This window comes from Sphaerodactylus townsendi, linkage group LG03 (assembly GCF_021028975.2).
Source record: "Sphaerodactylus townsendi isolate TG3544 linkage group LG03, MPM_Stown_v2.3, whole genome shotgun sequence".
Taxonomy (NCBI): domain Eukaryota; kingdom Metazoa; phylum Chordata; class Lepidosauria; order Squamata; family Sphaerodactylidae; genus Sphaerodactylus; species Sphaerodactylus townsendi.
The window spans coordinates 50,437,074-50,453,321 of NC_059427.1; the positions used below are offsets into that span (position 1 = coordinate 50,437,074).

At 45.2% G+C, this 16,248-nt stretch overlaps 1 protein-coding gene across 1 annotated transcript in view; it reads right to left on the minus strand.

Annotated features, from left to right (window-relative positions):
* PLXNA1 (plexin A1) overlaps nucleotides 1-16,248 on the minus strand; it is a 515,790-nt gene that overhangs the window by 145,616 nt on the left and 353,926 nt on the right. Inside the window, 4 exon segments of the mRNA XM_048489929.1 lie at nucleotides 6,868-7,010; nucleotides 10,833-11,067; nucleotides 14,801-14,944; nucleotides 15,778-16,014. Of these exon segments, the coding sequence (XP_048345886.1) occupies nucleotides 6,868-7,010; nucleotides 10,833-11,067; nucleotides 14,801-14,944; nucleotides 15,778-16,014 (759 nt within the window).

Below are 16,248 nucleotides of genomic sequence, written 5' to 3' on the forward strand. Positions count from 1 at the left end.
GTTTGAGCCCTGGCAATAACAAAGAAAAGCACAGCACAAATTACTCATTTCTCCCATCTTCCACAACTCCCTTCCACCCCAGTGCAGTGAACTAGGGGAGATTTCTGGAGTATTCATGAAACCTCTGAAACCATCAACCAATAATGGTAACACTATGGTACTGCAAGTGCCCCTGTGTAAACTTTCTTTCATGGCCTCTTGCACCTGGCTCTTTCGAAAAATTTTCCTTCATAGCTCATATATACATGCCTTGTGAGCACAAACCACATACATCTGATGAATTGGCTCTCGTCCACGAAACTTTATGCTATAATTAAAAAATGGTTACTGTATATACTCGTGTATAAGTCAACCCGCATATAAGTTGAGGCACCTAATTTTACCACAAAAAACTGGGAAAACTTATTGACTCACGTATAAGTTGAGGGTGGGAAATGCAGCAGCTACTGGTAAGCCCTGCTTCTCCCTTTAAATCCACTCAGAAAGGGGGAGGGTGATTTAAAGGGAGAATCTGGGGAAAATTTGAGGGTGCCTGTCAAGGGAGGAATGTTTATGTTAGCAGTACCAACATTTCAGAGTATCTTTAGGAGACCCCACTGATGATACCACCCAGGTTTGGTGAAGGTTGGTTCAGGGGGTCCAAAGTTATGAACCCTCAAAAGGGTAGCCCCATCTACTATTAGCTTCCATTGGAAACAATGGGGGATGGGAGCACTCACTTTGCGGATCCATAACTTTGGACCCCATGAACCAAACATCACCAAACCTGGCTGGTATCAGCAAGAGTTTATCCTGATGATATCACCCAGTTTTAGTGAATTTTGGTTCAAGGGGTCCATAGTTATGGACCCTCAAAATGTAACCCCATCTACCTTTAGCTCCCATTGTTAACAATGCGGGATGGGGGGATCCCCTTTGGGGGTCCATAACTTTGGTCCCCCTGAACCAAACTTTACCAAACCTGGCTGGTATCATCAGGAGTGTCACCTGATGATAGCCTGAAATTTTGGTTTCGCTAGCCTAAAACTGCGCTCCCTGGAGGCCGACAAAGTAAAAATCCTAAAATATTTTTTAAAATACACCTCACTCGCATATAAGTCGAGGGGGGCTTTTTCAGCACAAAAAATGTGCTGAAAAAGTCAACTTATATGTGAGTGTATATGGTAGTCGCTGAGTTTATTAACCCATCTTCTCCAAATCAATACAAAAAGTATGCAAGCACTTTCTCTTTCCTTTCCCCTTCATGCTTAAGACTTTCACTATCCCTAACCTGGTATGAACACAAGGTTGTTCTATCCAAATCATGTATTTCTGGAACACACAGCTAGCATTAACCTTCAGTTCACATTGTCCCAATGAATGATCACCAGCATGATGGAGTGCTTAAGAGCAGCAGACTCTAATCTGGTGAATTAGGTTTGATTCTCCACTCTTCTACATGAGTGGAGGACTCTTCTCTGATGAACTGGATTTGTTTCCCTGCTTCTCCACATGAAGCCTGCTAGATGACCTTGAGGTAGTCACACTTCTCTCCAAACTCTCTCTGTCTGTTGAGGGGAGGGGAGAGTAAGGCAATTATAAGCCGCTTTGAGACTCTTTAAAGTTAGAGCAAAGGGGAGCATAAAAATCAACTTCTCCTTCCTTTACACCCCAAACTGAGCATTAAGGAAGCACAAATTTGGTATTCAAAATAAATTAGGCAATTCAACAGCATACATATAAATGGACTTATTGTTCTCCAAAATATTCACAATATGCATGCTTTTTTTCTGAAAGCAATATTTGAGTACTTGTAGAATCTGAATTTTTTGATATGAGGTGGAATAGTGTTTATCTAATTACCACCCATCCTTTTGTTCAACGCTATAAATAGAGCTCAATTTAAAAAGAAGAAAGAGGCAGAAGATCAGTGGATAAATTAAGGGCAATAATACCATATCAATAAGAAAACATAACTGGAGGCTGACAGAGGATGGCTGGTGACAATCTCTACTGTCTAGCTGTTGTGGGTTTTCTGGACTACATGGTTGTGGTCTGGTGGTTTTAACTCTTAATATTTCGTCCGTATCTATGGCTGGTATCTTTAGAAGCAGGTCATGATACAATGTGTTTCCCTCAATGGCCACCATGGCCACCTGGCCCAGAAAACCCACAACAACCAGTTGATTCCAGATGTTAAAACCTTCACCAATACAAGCTCTATTATACCGGAGTTCTTTGCAGGTGTTTTTTTAACATTTGAAATATTATCATCCAAACTATGAGTGCAGAACCTTTTCTTTCTTAAGTAAAACCACAGATTATTAAAAATCCATATCACACCTCTGATGTGAAATTCTGTCCACAGGAAATCACAAAGAAACAGGTTGAAGTGTAATTAAAAAGTGGATTCTTCCCACTCCCAGTCTTTCAAATAACATTTCGAAAGCAAAAGCAAACACACAGAGCGATGATTATGAGCCATATTTTGAAAATGCATCATGTTGATTAATTAGGGTCACCAGCTCCAGATTGGGAAATTCCTAGAGATTTGGGGGGTGGAATCTGGGGAGAGGGGAGGTTGGAGACAGTGTGGTGTAGTGGCCAAGAGCAGGTGCGCTCTAATCTGGAGAACCAGGTTTGATTCCCCGCTCTGCCACTTGAGCTGTGGAGGATTATCTGGTAAACTTGATTAGCTTGTGCACTCTAACACATGCCAGCTGGGTGACCTTGGATTAGTCACAGTTCTTAGGAGCTCTCTCAGCCCCACCCACCTCACAGGGTGTTTGTTGGGGGTAGGGGTAAGGGAAAGGAGATTGTAAGCCCCTTTGACCCTCCTTGCAGGAGGGGGTGTAATGTCATAGAGCCTATCTTCCAAAGGACCATTTTCTCCAGGGTTCAACCCCACCCCCCGCCCATTACATTGTTTCCAATGGGAGCTAATAGAAGATGGGGGCTATACCTTTGAGGGTCCATAACTTTGGAACACCTGAACCAAACTTCACCAAACCTGGCTGGTATCATCAGGAGAGTATCCTAACGACACTCTGAAAGTTTGGTGCTGCTAGCTTAACAATTGCACCCCTGACAGCAGACACCCCCCAAATTTCCCCAGATTCTCCTTTTAAATCCACCCCCTTTGGCATGGATTGAAAGGGAGAATTGGAGGTCCCCAGTTTAAACATTGAAAGTGATGCTGTTTCAGGGTGGGGAAGAATCCACCCCAAAACAGCATCACTTTCAATGTTGTTTTAACTGGGTACCCCAGATTCTCCCTTTAAGGTGGATTTAAAAGGAGAATCTGGGCTCCCTAGTTTAAACACCATTGAAAGTGATGCTGTTTGTGGGTGGATTCCAGCATCACAGCAGCCGCCCATTGGGGGGGGCGCCCCCTGCAAAACTCATATTTTGCACAGGGCTCCATTTTCCCAGCTACGCCTCTGCCCAGAGGGGAGGAAAGAATAGACTGCCGGCTGGGAGCCCAGCTGGTGGGGGGGCGGGGGGCGGGGGGTGGGGAATCTGCTGTCCCTGGCCTGAGAGAGCTGCTTTTATAAACACTGAGGGTGGGGGCGGGGCTTGGGGAGGCTTGGCCATGCCCCAGGGGCGGGTGGGGGCATGGCCCTGCCCCCAACCCCCCACAAAAAAATCTATTCCTACGTCATTGTTTCAAGTATACTTGATCTGTAAGAACTGAACAAGAAGGCAACATTTTGTGATTTTCAGAGTAAAGGCTTCATAGCAGAAGCCATTTCTCTTTAATTGGAATGGACCCTAGCAACATATTCAAAGAGCTGCATAGGAAAACCTCCACTGACTTTGACAGAAAGCCACTATAAAAGACATACTGGAAAACTTGTAACTGGCATGAAAAAGCCAAGAAGTCAATCCAAACTTGAATCAAAAATCGAATAAACCACTTTTTCCTCCTGAATCTTCTGAAAGTCTTTGTTGAACCTAAACTGAAACAGAGCCACAAGAAAAAAGCATCTAAAAATAAAGGTTTTCAGATCATCTGATGTGGTATATTCACTGCATCTCTGAACTAGAAGGAAAGAAAACCAGAACTAGAAGGAAAGAAAACCAATATCTGGGAAGATTATGTCAGTTGAATCAGAACAGAATTGGCTTGTTAATGTATGCAGAACCAGCTACTGTCCTAAACTGGACCAACTTCAGCTGCAGGTGAACCTGAACCGGAATGGAACCAAGAAAGTCAGCGGCTGGAATTTCTGGGCAAAACTGGACCACAGAAGCAAAAACTTGAGCTGGGCTGCAATAGGAGGGCTGTGTGCTTCCACTGACAAGCACGTGATTCAGTTCAATTAATAACCGCATTGTGTTCTGGAGCAGATTACTTCTCCTAAATATGTTCTGAAACCTACGTCAACATTAATTACTCTGCAAGGTCAGCAACGAGGGGAAGATAAGGCCATCCCTCACTTCTCCAATCAAGAACAACCTTGGTACACATGAAAATGCGACACCAATTTCTGCACAATTGCTTGTACTAAATTAAGCGGACACCTTAAAGGCTGACAAGGGGAGGGGGAAGCCAATTTGGGGAGACGGAAAAGGCTAAGGCCACACCAGGGGGAAAAGGGAGATAGGAAATCTGATGATTTCAAGCAAGTCTCTTGGAAACGAGTAGCTGGTCATGCATCAAACAAGCCCAATTGAATAAACCAAGTGCTGCAGAAAATGACAGAAGCGATGATATTAATATAAATATTGATACTAATGTCAGCAAGCATGGTAACTCTACCAGGGTGACTCTGAACTCAAACTGACCAGCACAGGGAAATATATTCCTTGTCATTGATCTGCAGAATTGAACAGATGAACAACCACTGCATTTGCCTTTTAATGGAGACAAAATTGCCCCACAACCAGAGTTAAGGTGCTGCTAACCCATCTGGCCCACATGTGCTGGTGTCAAGTGAAAAGCTACCATGCAGGAGATGAACCTCAAGAGCTGTATGCAATCCATCAATGCATAATGTTCAACCATCCCAGAAAGCATTAAAGATAAGTTTGAGTGGCTGCTGTTGGAGAATGTTCTCTAGAGGATGAGAGGGAGAATATGCCAACAGAGACAACTATTCAATTAGGCAAGGACAGCATGGATGTGTAAGCACACAATAAAAAGCAAGACAATGATTCCAGTGAAAGCAGAAGGGTATCAAGGAGAAATGGTGCCCGGGGGGAGGGGTTAGGGACGGGGCTCGCACCAAGCCCTATCTCTCTGCAGGCTGGCTCCTGCTGTCCCCAGGATGTGAGGAGGGCAAAAGCCAGCCCACACAGAGGCCAGGGGGCAGGGCTTGGCGGCGGTGGGTGGCCCAGGTGGGCGCCATGGCCAGCCGCCACCGAGCCCCACCCCCCTGCACGGGGAGCGGAGCTCGGTGGCGTACGGTTGGGGTGCATGCTGTTTCGTCATGTGGGGGAGAACCCGCACGTGACTGAAAGGAATGTGCCCAGGAACACGGGTAACCCCATGTCACCAGGCCGTACACCTCTGAGTGAAAGATTATAGGCTAGCAAAAATTCACAATTAATCTGAGGCTGAACCAGAGACTACCAATATAATTTAGTAAAGCTGATCAATAGAAGCCGAAACAGTTAAGTACATACAGTCCTTAATAACACACTGCAACCAACTGGAGTAGGACAGTTCTCCACTGCACAGATATTTCCAAAACATCTGGCTAGGCAGGTTTTCAACAGGCCAAGCCTGAAAGATGCAATCAGTTCCATCAAGATCCCTTTCCATATTCTGATAGACCTTGCTGCCAGGAAACTGTTTCTACAGCATTTATTCAGTTTCATCCTACTACGCCTTTTGGCTCATTCTGCTGCTGTCACAGTTTAGTATATCCATTATTATCTGCTTCTCACCTCCACTCCTTCAGCTTTTTCTCAGCTGTGCTCAATGGACATCTTTCTGCAGCAGAAATGGCCAGGGGTAGACATACTAGTTATTAGCCTCAAAATAAAGACCATACACACTGATGTTTCCTTGCTCTGGAATTTAGTAGAATTATCAGAATATCAGACTAAGTCTGTGTAGCTCAATGAGGACTGTTGGAATGTGCTTGGGAGAGCCACGTTCAAATCTTGCTAGTGTACTGATTTGCTAGGTAGCTTTAGTCAAGTCTTTGCAGATTTGGTTCATCTTCAGCACAACTGGAATGGCACAGACTTACCTCACAAGGTTCTTGTACAGATCAAGTAAATAGGTCAATTTTTGTATTCAGAATTTTATAAGTACTGACAACAAGAGCTGGGAACCACCCAAATCTTTGCTATGGAGATGAGTTGATAAAGAACCATCTACCAGCTTTAACCATGAAGGATCCTATCCCTTAGTCCCTTTCCCTTCCATTATTTTTAGCCTTCTCTCCTAGCAATCTGACAATTGACCAAAACAACTCCTATGAGCCACCATATTATGTTCAACTAGTTATCTCCACTGTACCGGTAGCTCTCCAACCATGGTTATCAATAGAAAGACCCATAAAAATTCCAGCGAAACAGACAATTGTTCAGCACAGAAAAGCTTTTAAATCAGAATGCTGCTAAGACTGCAATTACACCAAAAAGAAAGAAAACCCCTAGCCTGTTGTCAACATCAGAATTTTGAACATGAATGAAGATGGGGAACTGCAGTGGCAACATTTTTATCTGGAATCATCAGTCTATTACAGACTACTGTTAAACCCAAATGGCTGAGAGCTCAACTGAAATCACATGAGAAGACTACAGGAATGACTATGGCAACTATGCCAAGAAGTTCCTCTTCTCGAAAGGCGCACAGTCCCAGAGCTCAAAAGGGTAAGCTTAACTCAAGATGAAATACTATTCAAGCAGACACACATACACACATTACCACACCTCCATTTCCTTCAGAACAGGATGGTCTTCTATTCCTGGGAAGAGGACCCTCATGGCATAGGTGCGATAATCCAAGAAGGGGATGCCCGCCCCATCCAAGTCATTGGTCAGCTCATGAATATCAGTCTGCAGCTCCGCAAAGGCTGGAAAGGAAAAAGTAAATTATGATACCAATTCCCCACCTAGTTGATCAAGGGGTTTGTAGCTCAGTGGTAGAATATCTGTTTTGCACATACAAGGTCCCTGGTTCAATCCCTGCAAATTCCAGTGAAAGAGATCATGCACTAGCTGATATGAAAACCACTGCCTGAGACTCAGGAGAGCTGCAGCCAGTCAAACTGCACCATACTGACCTGGGCCCTTTCCGCACGGGCACTGAGCGGGGGTACATCGGCATAAATTATGCTGATGCATCCCCCCAGGACCGTTCGCACAGATGGTCCCAGTAGGGGCGCAGGAGAAGGCGCAGCCTTCGCATAGGCTGTGCCTTCCTCAACTGGCTCACCTGCTCCTGCTGGCTCCTGTCCTGTTGCGGAGGCCAGGGGACATGCCCCCCCTGGCCTCTGCAACGCAACAGGAGCCAGAAGGAGAAGGTAAGCCCGCTGGGGAAGAAGGAAGGGAAACGCTGCCTTCCAGCCGCCCCTTTTGAAAAACCTCGCTCTTGGCATTTCCATGCCACTTGGGTGCTGCAAGCACGGCACTGCTGTGTTGCAGCAGCGCCTGCTGCCGTCCCTGGTGCGCTCTATTCCACCCGTGTGGAAAGAGCCCTTGACTGTCTGATTCAATCTACGACGGTTACCTGTATTTGTCAGTAGACCTAAGCCTGCCCATAAGCAATAAGGTTTTTATTTTGGAATCAGGGGGAATTAACTAGTAGAACCTCATCCTGGTATAGCAACAGAAAAACCAAATTGTATGCAGGGGTAATGGCCCCTCTGGAACTAGCAGGGAGAGGAGACAAAGAGAAAAAACCAAGATGGCCTGAATTACTGAAACTGAATTGGAAGGGATTCTTTCAATAACACCTTGTCCTGAGGCATAGCTGGAAGACAAGCGTGCAGCCCGAAGGCCAGCACTTGGTGAAGAAGTGCCCTCCTCCCTATGAATACGAAAGGGCAGTGAGAATGACAAAATACAGCTGGAGATTCCTTTTGAAAGGGACCACTGGAGGACAAGAAAAAGCTCTAAACTGCAAGCATGTCCTCACCTTGGAGATGGAGCAAGAATTTGGTGGGTTGCTGCTAGGCTGGGCAGGGCAAAGGAGAGCAATGGCACCCTGTATCTTTAATTGCACCTGCATGTGGAAGCAGGTTGTTTGTGTGCAAGTTCCTATGTTTTACAAGCAAAGGGAAAAATGTGTGTGGGTGGGGGAAGGGGACAGAAAAAAATTGAATTAATGGCACTTTAAAGGAAGCTGGAAGCAGCAAAGGGCTGTAGGCTGATCATTTTGATGAGAAAAAACAAACCGTCAGCTTGAAAGGCACACTATCTTATCTGTAACTAGTGGGACTAGAAAAGAGAAAAGGCAGAGAAGATATTGCGGCTTTTAATTAAAAGCAGATCCTTTTATCTGCCAGCTGTGGAAGACGAGGCGAAATCCCCTCCATGCGCTCCCTCCCTCCCTCCCTTTCCAATCCTCTCTGTCACTATTTCTATCTACAGGGCTATTTTTTTCCACTTCCCCCTTTTTTATTATCTCATTTTAGGTGCCCGCTTCTGTCGCAGCCTCCGGGCCAACTTGGAGTTGGCAGGGTCATAGCCCCAAGCACTGGCTTGTGGCGATAATGGGCAATTAGGTTTTATCAGCAGGATCAGAAGCAGCATTCTGTCCAATTTCTCAGCATCTGTCTGTCACATAATGAGAGACCCACAGCCTTTTGCAGGCAGGTTCCTCTCTTCCTTTCAAACTTTTCCTGTTTAAAAAAACCCTCACTAACTTCCCTCAAACAGTATGAAATACAAATCAGCTGCCTGCAATAGAGCTGTTTCAGTTGCCCCTCATCCAACCCCAAAAGGCAAGCCATGGAAAGTGGGTTCGCATTGCAAGCACTCCTAGAGTGCCAGAGGAGACCTCAAACACTTCTGGTGAATGATCACCTTAGTCACTGGCCATGAAAAGAAAAGGTCCACAAGTCCAACCCATATATAGTGCAAAGCTTTTTATTAAATAGGATTCACTCTCAACCTTGCTTCCCCTTCACTGTTTATCATGTATTTTACCTTCTGGTTGGATCTTAACCCTTACTTCTATGTTCCTCACTGACCACTGTGGAGGCAGCCCTTGACCCTGTGGCACATTCCCCTGACACTGGATACTTTTTGGCTCATTGGAAGGTGAAGGTCTTGTCTGAGTGGAAGCTCCCAGGGCCAGATGAATGTGCAACTAAGGACAGTCCTCATGACAAAAAAATGGCACAGTAGAGTCAGAAGGCTTAGGATCCAGCCCAATAATACCCAATCATCTTATCACAGACACTACCCAATTGTGCCACTAGGACCCAGGAACACAGACCACAGAACACAAATGTACCAAACCAAGGTGAGCTGCTGTTTGCCACATAATTATATGCACAGATTGTTGATTTCAGTATCAGTACTATAATATATGAAAGAAATTTTAATAGGGTTCTTAATCCTACAACTGCTAGGAATGTTCTCCACAAGGTTAAACCAAGGTCATAAGCAATGCACCATTTTTTTACGCAGGATGTTGGGTTCTAGGGTATATGAGTACCGATCCACCCTTTCATCATGGACCATGCCTTTATATTCCCCACGAGATAGTATGTTAGATGGCATTATTACTACAGTGAGCCACTTTTTTGTTTGTGTGGGTGGTGTGGCGGGGAGGTTGTATGGCAATCCACTTAAATAAGCAAACAACATATAAGAAAATGAGTGCAGATGGACAAAAACCCCTTGCGGAGTAAGGCTGTAGTGGGTTCCACCACCTGTTGCTTATAAGTTACTAGGGGAACAATTGTATGTGGGTCTGCTCAGATGTGAGTTCTGTGTTATTCAGTGGGGCTTATTCCCAGCAAGTGTCCTTAGGATTCCAGTGGGTCTGCTGCTGTCAAGTATAGTTGAAACCTAAGAATGAGCATTCTTTCGGCAGTCATGGAAACAAATGCCAAGAAGATAATAAAGCGGGAGCCTTAAGCTACAACCCACAAACTCCTTATATCAGAGTGCGGAACTTAATCCCACTAAAGCCATGAAGCAATCCATGGATTGCAGCCTTCGTGTTAAATTATAAAATCCTTAAACGCCTTTGCCGTAGCAGGTTTCATTAGAGAGAAACCATCCATAAAACAAGTTTATTCTAAAAAACGCTTAAAATAGCTTATGTTATAATGTCCAGTAAAAAGCAGGCCATGGGATTTAGGACTGAAAAAAAATGTATATGCAAATGTCAGTGGGGGAAGAAACCAACACAGGGAAAGGACAATTGAAAAAAATATGTATTTTTCCAGGTAGATGAAATGCTTGCAACATTGTTCTGCTCTACCACGTTGCTCCACCATGTTGCTATTTTAAAACCATTCTGTATTTATTTACTTCATTTATACTTCGCCTTTCTTCCTAGTGGAGACCCAAAGAGGCTTACATCTTATTCCCACAACAACCTTGTGAGGTACATTAAGCTGACAGTGTGCGACTGGCCTGTGGTTACCCAGCCAGCTTCCATGGCAGAGTAGGGATTCAAATCTAGGTAACACGGATCTTAGTCTGACATGCTAGCCACTATGCCACACTAGCTTTCGATCATGGATACTGGAGTAAAAACAGCATTGATGCCTCTATACGTAAACCTTTTTGCACAGGGGAAGGATCGTAGGAACTGGGGAAGCAAACAAAGAACTGGAAATGAATCCCATTGAAGGAGTTGGGCTAAAATGAATAGATCTGATAAATAAACTTCAGTTCAAATCACAGAGAAAGACAAATGGGCCAGACAGACTTACCTTCCTTGCACTCCAAGGCCACACGGGACTCCAGGTTGTCCATCTGCAGCTGCAAACGTTTGAGGGTGCGATCAGCATCTCGGGACTTCCGCTTGTACGCAATGAGGACAATGATGATGATGAGCAAGAGAAGGCCCCCGCCGCCACCAATGCCAATGATGGCCGGGAGGGTCAACAAGTTGTCTGAGTAGATCTGCAGGGTTCCCGGAGAGAACTCAAAGCCTCCAGCCTTGATCTGGAAGACACAGGGAAAGAAAAACATCAAATATTAGCTGCTAGCGTGCTTCCATGTATCAACTGCACCTAGCTGTAACTGAAACGAGAACACTGAGCAGTGTGTTACCAGGATGCTAATGATCAGTTGATGATCCCCAGGTACTGATAGCTAAGAAGAGATCAAGGAATGATTGCTTCTCTTACTTACAAAAAGGGGAGGGAGGGATGTGGCCAGTAACTGAGGAGGAGGACAACTGAGACGCATGTTAGGAGAGGAATGCCAAAGAAGGGCATCTATCAAACAATAGGATCCTGTATTGTGGCTCACAGGACACATGACCACAGTCAACCATAATTTTCTCTTTTTTGGAAGGATCCAGTGCGTAGAGCTCAAGGGTGTAGTCCCCCATCTCTCTTTGTACATTTGCTGAGAAAAGCAGTATGACAGCAAAGTGAAGTCATTTAGAGCAATAGAGAATGGTTCTCCATGGCTCAGAACTTTGGTGTGTTCTTCCTAGTGCTTGGCTTGTGTTTTCTCCACCCAGCTCTTTTGGTCTGCTGTCCATGATCCTGTCCTTGACAGTGGTGAGCCTAAGTCTTGCTCCCCCTCTTCCTGTCACATGACAGGTACCACATGACTTCCTGTTACACACTTGCCACCCAGTAGGCCCTCAAACTCTGTGGATCCAGGGTCCAGAAAAGTTGCAGTCCATTGCCCTAGAGAACTGCTATGGAGCAAAACAAAAATAACTAAAGTTATCTTTCAGTCATTGAAAGCAAATGTTGAACCATTCCTAACTAACCTAAAGAGTAATTGCAGAGGATTAGCCATGCTGGTCTGCTACAAACAAGTATTGTGGCACCTTAAAGACTAACAGCCCAATCCAGAGTGGGGGGGAGCTCTGGGGCTGCTGGGGTGGTTCTGTGAAGGCAGTGCTGTGCCAGCTCCCAAGGGGCTTGTCTGGTGTAAGACAGACCCCAAAACCCTGGTTGCCTGAAAAAATCTCATGGGAAAAAAAAGAGTTGCGCCATGATTTCCTGCAGCATAAGTCTGCAGCTGGGGAGGGAGGACATTCCTGGACTGAAACCCTGGTTTAAACGAAGTGAAGTCAGCTCCACCCTGGGAACGCCCCGGTGTGCCTCCTGCTGTGCCAGTGTGCTCTGTATGCTGGCATAGCTCCCAGACACTTCCAGGTTTGGGCACCATGGAGCTGTGCAGCACCCGCATGCCAGCATGTTTGCTCTCTCTGCCGGCAAAGATGCCCCTTAAGCTGGCAGGATCAGCAAACATGCTGGCATGGGCCCACGCTTCTTCTAAAATCCGGTTCACCTCCTCTCCTCTAGATTGGGCTGTAACTCCAGCAGCCAGAACCTGCTTCAGAAAATGCACAAAACATTGCATTTAGTTGGCAGAAATATATTATACCCAAACTGCAAAAGGGTGGGGAATGAGAGAGAGAGATACTATGCAGATTAGACAGAAGGCCCAGCTTCCCAGGACGAGATGTGCTACATCACACTGCAGATGCAAAGAGTACATGTTTTGTACTCAGGAATGTACTCAGATGCAAAGAGTGCATGTTTTGTACTGAGGAGAAAATGCTAGACGTTTTCTTGCACTAGCATATATGGAGGATCAGGCACAGATATGCTTTCAATGGGAAACATAAATGCTGAGGGCCCTCCCTGTCAGTGCTCTCTGGTATCCATATAAACCAATAGATTTGAGTTAACACTTCCAACCAATCATTAAAATAAAATACACCTGAAATCTGCCTTGGCACAAGCTCCTTTTCCGAAGAACGTTGAAACTTATTCCAGCTGATGAAGATAGCAGAGAAGTGGAAATGTTAGAAGGAAAATGGTACCTGCATTGCTAGGTGCCTTACTGAATTTCTTTTTTAAATTCAGGATAGCTTATCAGTATAAATGGGTAATCCAGCTTTCCTAGCTATATCCCAAGCAAGAAAATACATCTTCCAGTCAGCAGTGATTGCTGCCCCTAAAGGAACCAAATGCAAGGGTGGGAAAAGAAACAGGCCTGGCACTGCAGGGTTACATCTCACTTAGCCTGTCCAAAAGAGATCTGATGGGATGCAGACACATGCTGATAAGTTGCCAACGCCTGCAAGGAGCAGGCCGTGAGTTTGATGTCTTATTCAACCAACATTACAATAACAGATGGGATGCAAAGTGATGGATGAGGTGCCTGGAGGAGGAAATGTTTTGGGTCCTGTTCAACCTCCCAAGGCCACGCTGTGCCCCAGAGTGCATCAGAATTGCTCTGCAGCAAACCAGTAGACAGCAAATTCTATTTAACACATTCAGGGAGGAGTAGATGGGAAAGCAGGTGAACAGCACATCTTCTTGGAATCTCAGCATGGATTTACATTTCCCTTCAGCAAACAATGGCTTAGAAATGTCCCCAATAGCTGTGTAGATCATCTAAGACCATCTTGCATATGAAAAACAGTGCCTGGGCAGGGTGTGTATGGCAAAATCATATGAAGAATCCAGTCCATTTGGACAGAACACAGGTGAGGAATGGACATGTTCCAAACTTCTGGGAAATCCTTGTCCTTGTATTTACATATCCATGCACATATGTAGCATTATCTGAGCTTTGATGCTGCCAAGGGAATAACAGAGGTACAATGTAGCCACTGGTGACCACTCCACTTGCGCAATAAAGATTAGCTCTACAACCACATGGAAGTAGTACACTGCTGCTGGGCTGTTTACACAATCACTGTGGTCAGGGCTGTTTACACGACCAGTGACTTGCTTTACCTCCACCTTGTTAATTTTTAGGGAAAGGCAAACATCCACTTGAGGGGAACATAGAGGAGCAGCTGACAGGTTAAATATGCCTGAGCTTCTTGTTCACTAGCATTAGAAATGTGGAGCTAAATAGATGTTTACTGGCAAGAGATGGAGGGAAAGGCATTTGTCTAAGGAAGAGTATGTGTGGGTTGCTAAGTCAGCCATCAGAGGACAAAACTCAAGGAGTGAGCTGAGGTTGGCCAGGGAAGCTCACTATAACCAGAAAAGCTTCTTAGATATCCCAATCTTCCAAAAAGGGAGGGAGGATACTCCAGGAACTACAGGCCAGTCTGACCTCTGTCCCAGGGAAGATACTGGAGCAGATTTTAAAGAGGTTGGTCTGCAAGCACCTGAAGGACAACTTGGTGATCTGGGGAAGTCAGCATGGATTAGGAAAAAATCTTTAGAGTAAGAGTAATTCTGTGGTGGAACTGGCTGCTTAGGGAGATGGTGAGCTCTCCCTCACTGGTAGTCTTCAAGCAGCAGCTGGATAAACACTCCTCAGGGATGCTTTGGGCTGGTCCTGCATTGAGCAGGAGGTTGGACTTGATGACCTGTACAGACCCTTCTACCGCTATGTTTCTATGTCAGGTCACCGGCTATTCTCAGTATGATCAGCTGAGGCAGGTTTGAGTTGGGGCTAGGCGCTGCCTCCCAATACAAATTTAGCCCACAAAATTGCACAAACTATAGGGAGGATTTAATTTGTTTTACAGAACTACATTTTTCCTCTATGCAGCCAACAGATGATCTAGGAGCAGAATTTAAATTGGGGAGGAAAGTTACAGAATCTAGAGGGCCATGCAGATATTCTGCACCAACTGTACGGAGGGATCATATGGGCCTCTTCCAGCAAGAAAAATCAGAAGCAGCCAGTGCCTAGTCCTAAGCTGTCATAGTAGCACATAATACAACAAGGGCACGCCTACCGTCACTTTGTGCTGTCCTGTGAGGTTTGGTGACTCGCAGAGGAGCTGGGTCTCAGAAACCGTGAGGGCACAGGGAGTGTCACCAATAAGCACAGTGTAGTTTAGACGGGAATTTCCAGTTGCTGGAGGAAGCAGGTTACGACCCTTAAAAAAGGAAAGAAAGAGTAACAGTTACTGGTTTTACTGGTAGGCTCTTGCCCTCAGCCTTATGTCTGTTAGACAGGAAGACCTTTCCATTTATCCTCGTTCTCTAAATAAGGTTCCAAAAGATGAGGGACTCTCCAACTCATCTTAAAGGAAATACATGCCCAAGCTCAACCCAAACTATCCTGGCCTGAATAGGAATGACCAAGAGATGATTGGACTTAATCAGAGAGGGATTATTTTCCATCACCAGCTCTGCCACTTCAAAGGTATAAGTCCTGCTCTCGTGCATTATCATTGCCAAGATTTCTACAGGAAAGAAACTCCTCAACACTCAATCCAGGAACACTCAACAACTCCACCCAATGAAAATCTGAAACTGAGGGAAAAATTAACAGCAAACTTAGAGTCAAGATTCACCCAGTCTGAATTCCTAAAGAAAAAAGAACTCTAAGTCAATATCAATATTATCTCTTTCGTTCTAGGGCTTCCAGATACAGTTTTCTCCCTGCAATAGTCTTGCTGGAACCTACTGGGATTCACCAGTGCTTCTGCCACAGGGCCGAATTTAATTTCTCTTTCTGTCCTCCCCAAATGCATGTCTTCTCTAGCTAATTTAACATCAAACAAACATCGGCTATGAAGCCAGCATTCCGAGTGAGAAACTACCTCACATCGCATTGTGCAAGCATAGATGTCAAGGGTTTGCAGAAATGCCAAAAATAAGCCATTACATTTTACAAAGGAAGGGAAAGGAGGAGGAACACCAGTCACGATAGGGAGGAAATGCCTGAGAATAGCAGACACAGAAATGGGGTTGAAGGGAGTCTTACCTTAAGGATGAGTGGGGAGCTTGGCTTGAGTTCTAACATGCCAGAAGGGAGAGACTCAAACACAGGGTCTGGGTAATACACAAAGTTAGTTTTGTTGATGATCAGCAAGGCCTGGACATTATCCATGACAAAACCAATCTCATCTGGGCGGTCACCAAGCTCGGAGGGGCTCCGGACTGGGTTGTCAATAGAGGGAGCGTAGCACACCATGGTGGTATCATTGTAGACAGTGCAGTTCTGCAAAGGAATAAACCATTCGATGTAGTCAACATCATCTCTCACTTATTTCATTTGATCTCAAAATACAAAGCAAGGTCCAGGACAATCAGTTCCTGAAAGGAGATCTGTGCATTTTCTCCTTCCTGGGGTCATAGGACTCGATAAATTGTGTTTGTGAATGGTTGGGGGGCGGGGGGTGGGGGGTGGCGTGTTTCCAAATAGCAGAAAGACAGGGCAGAATGAAGAAGAAAA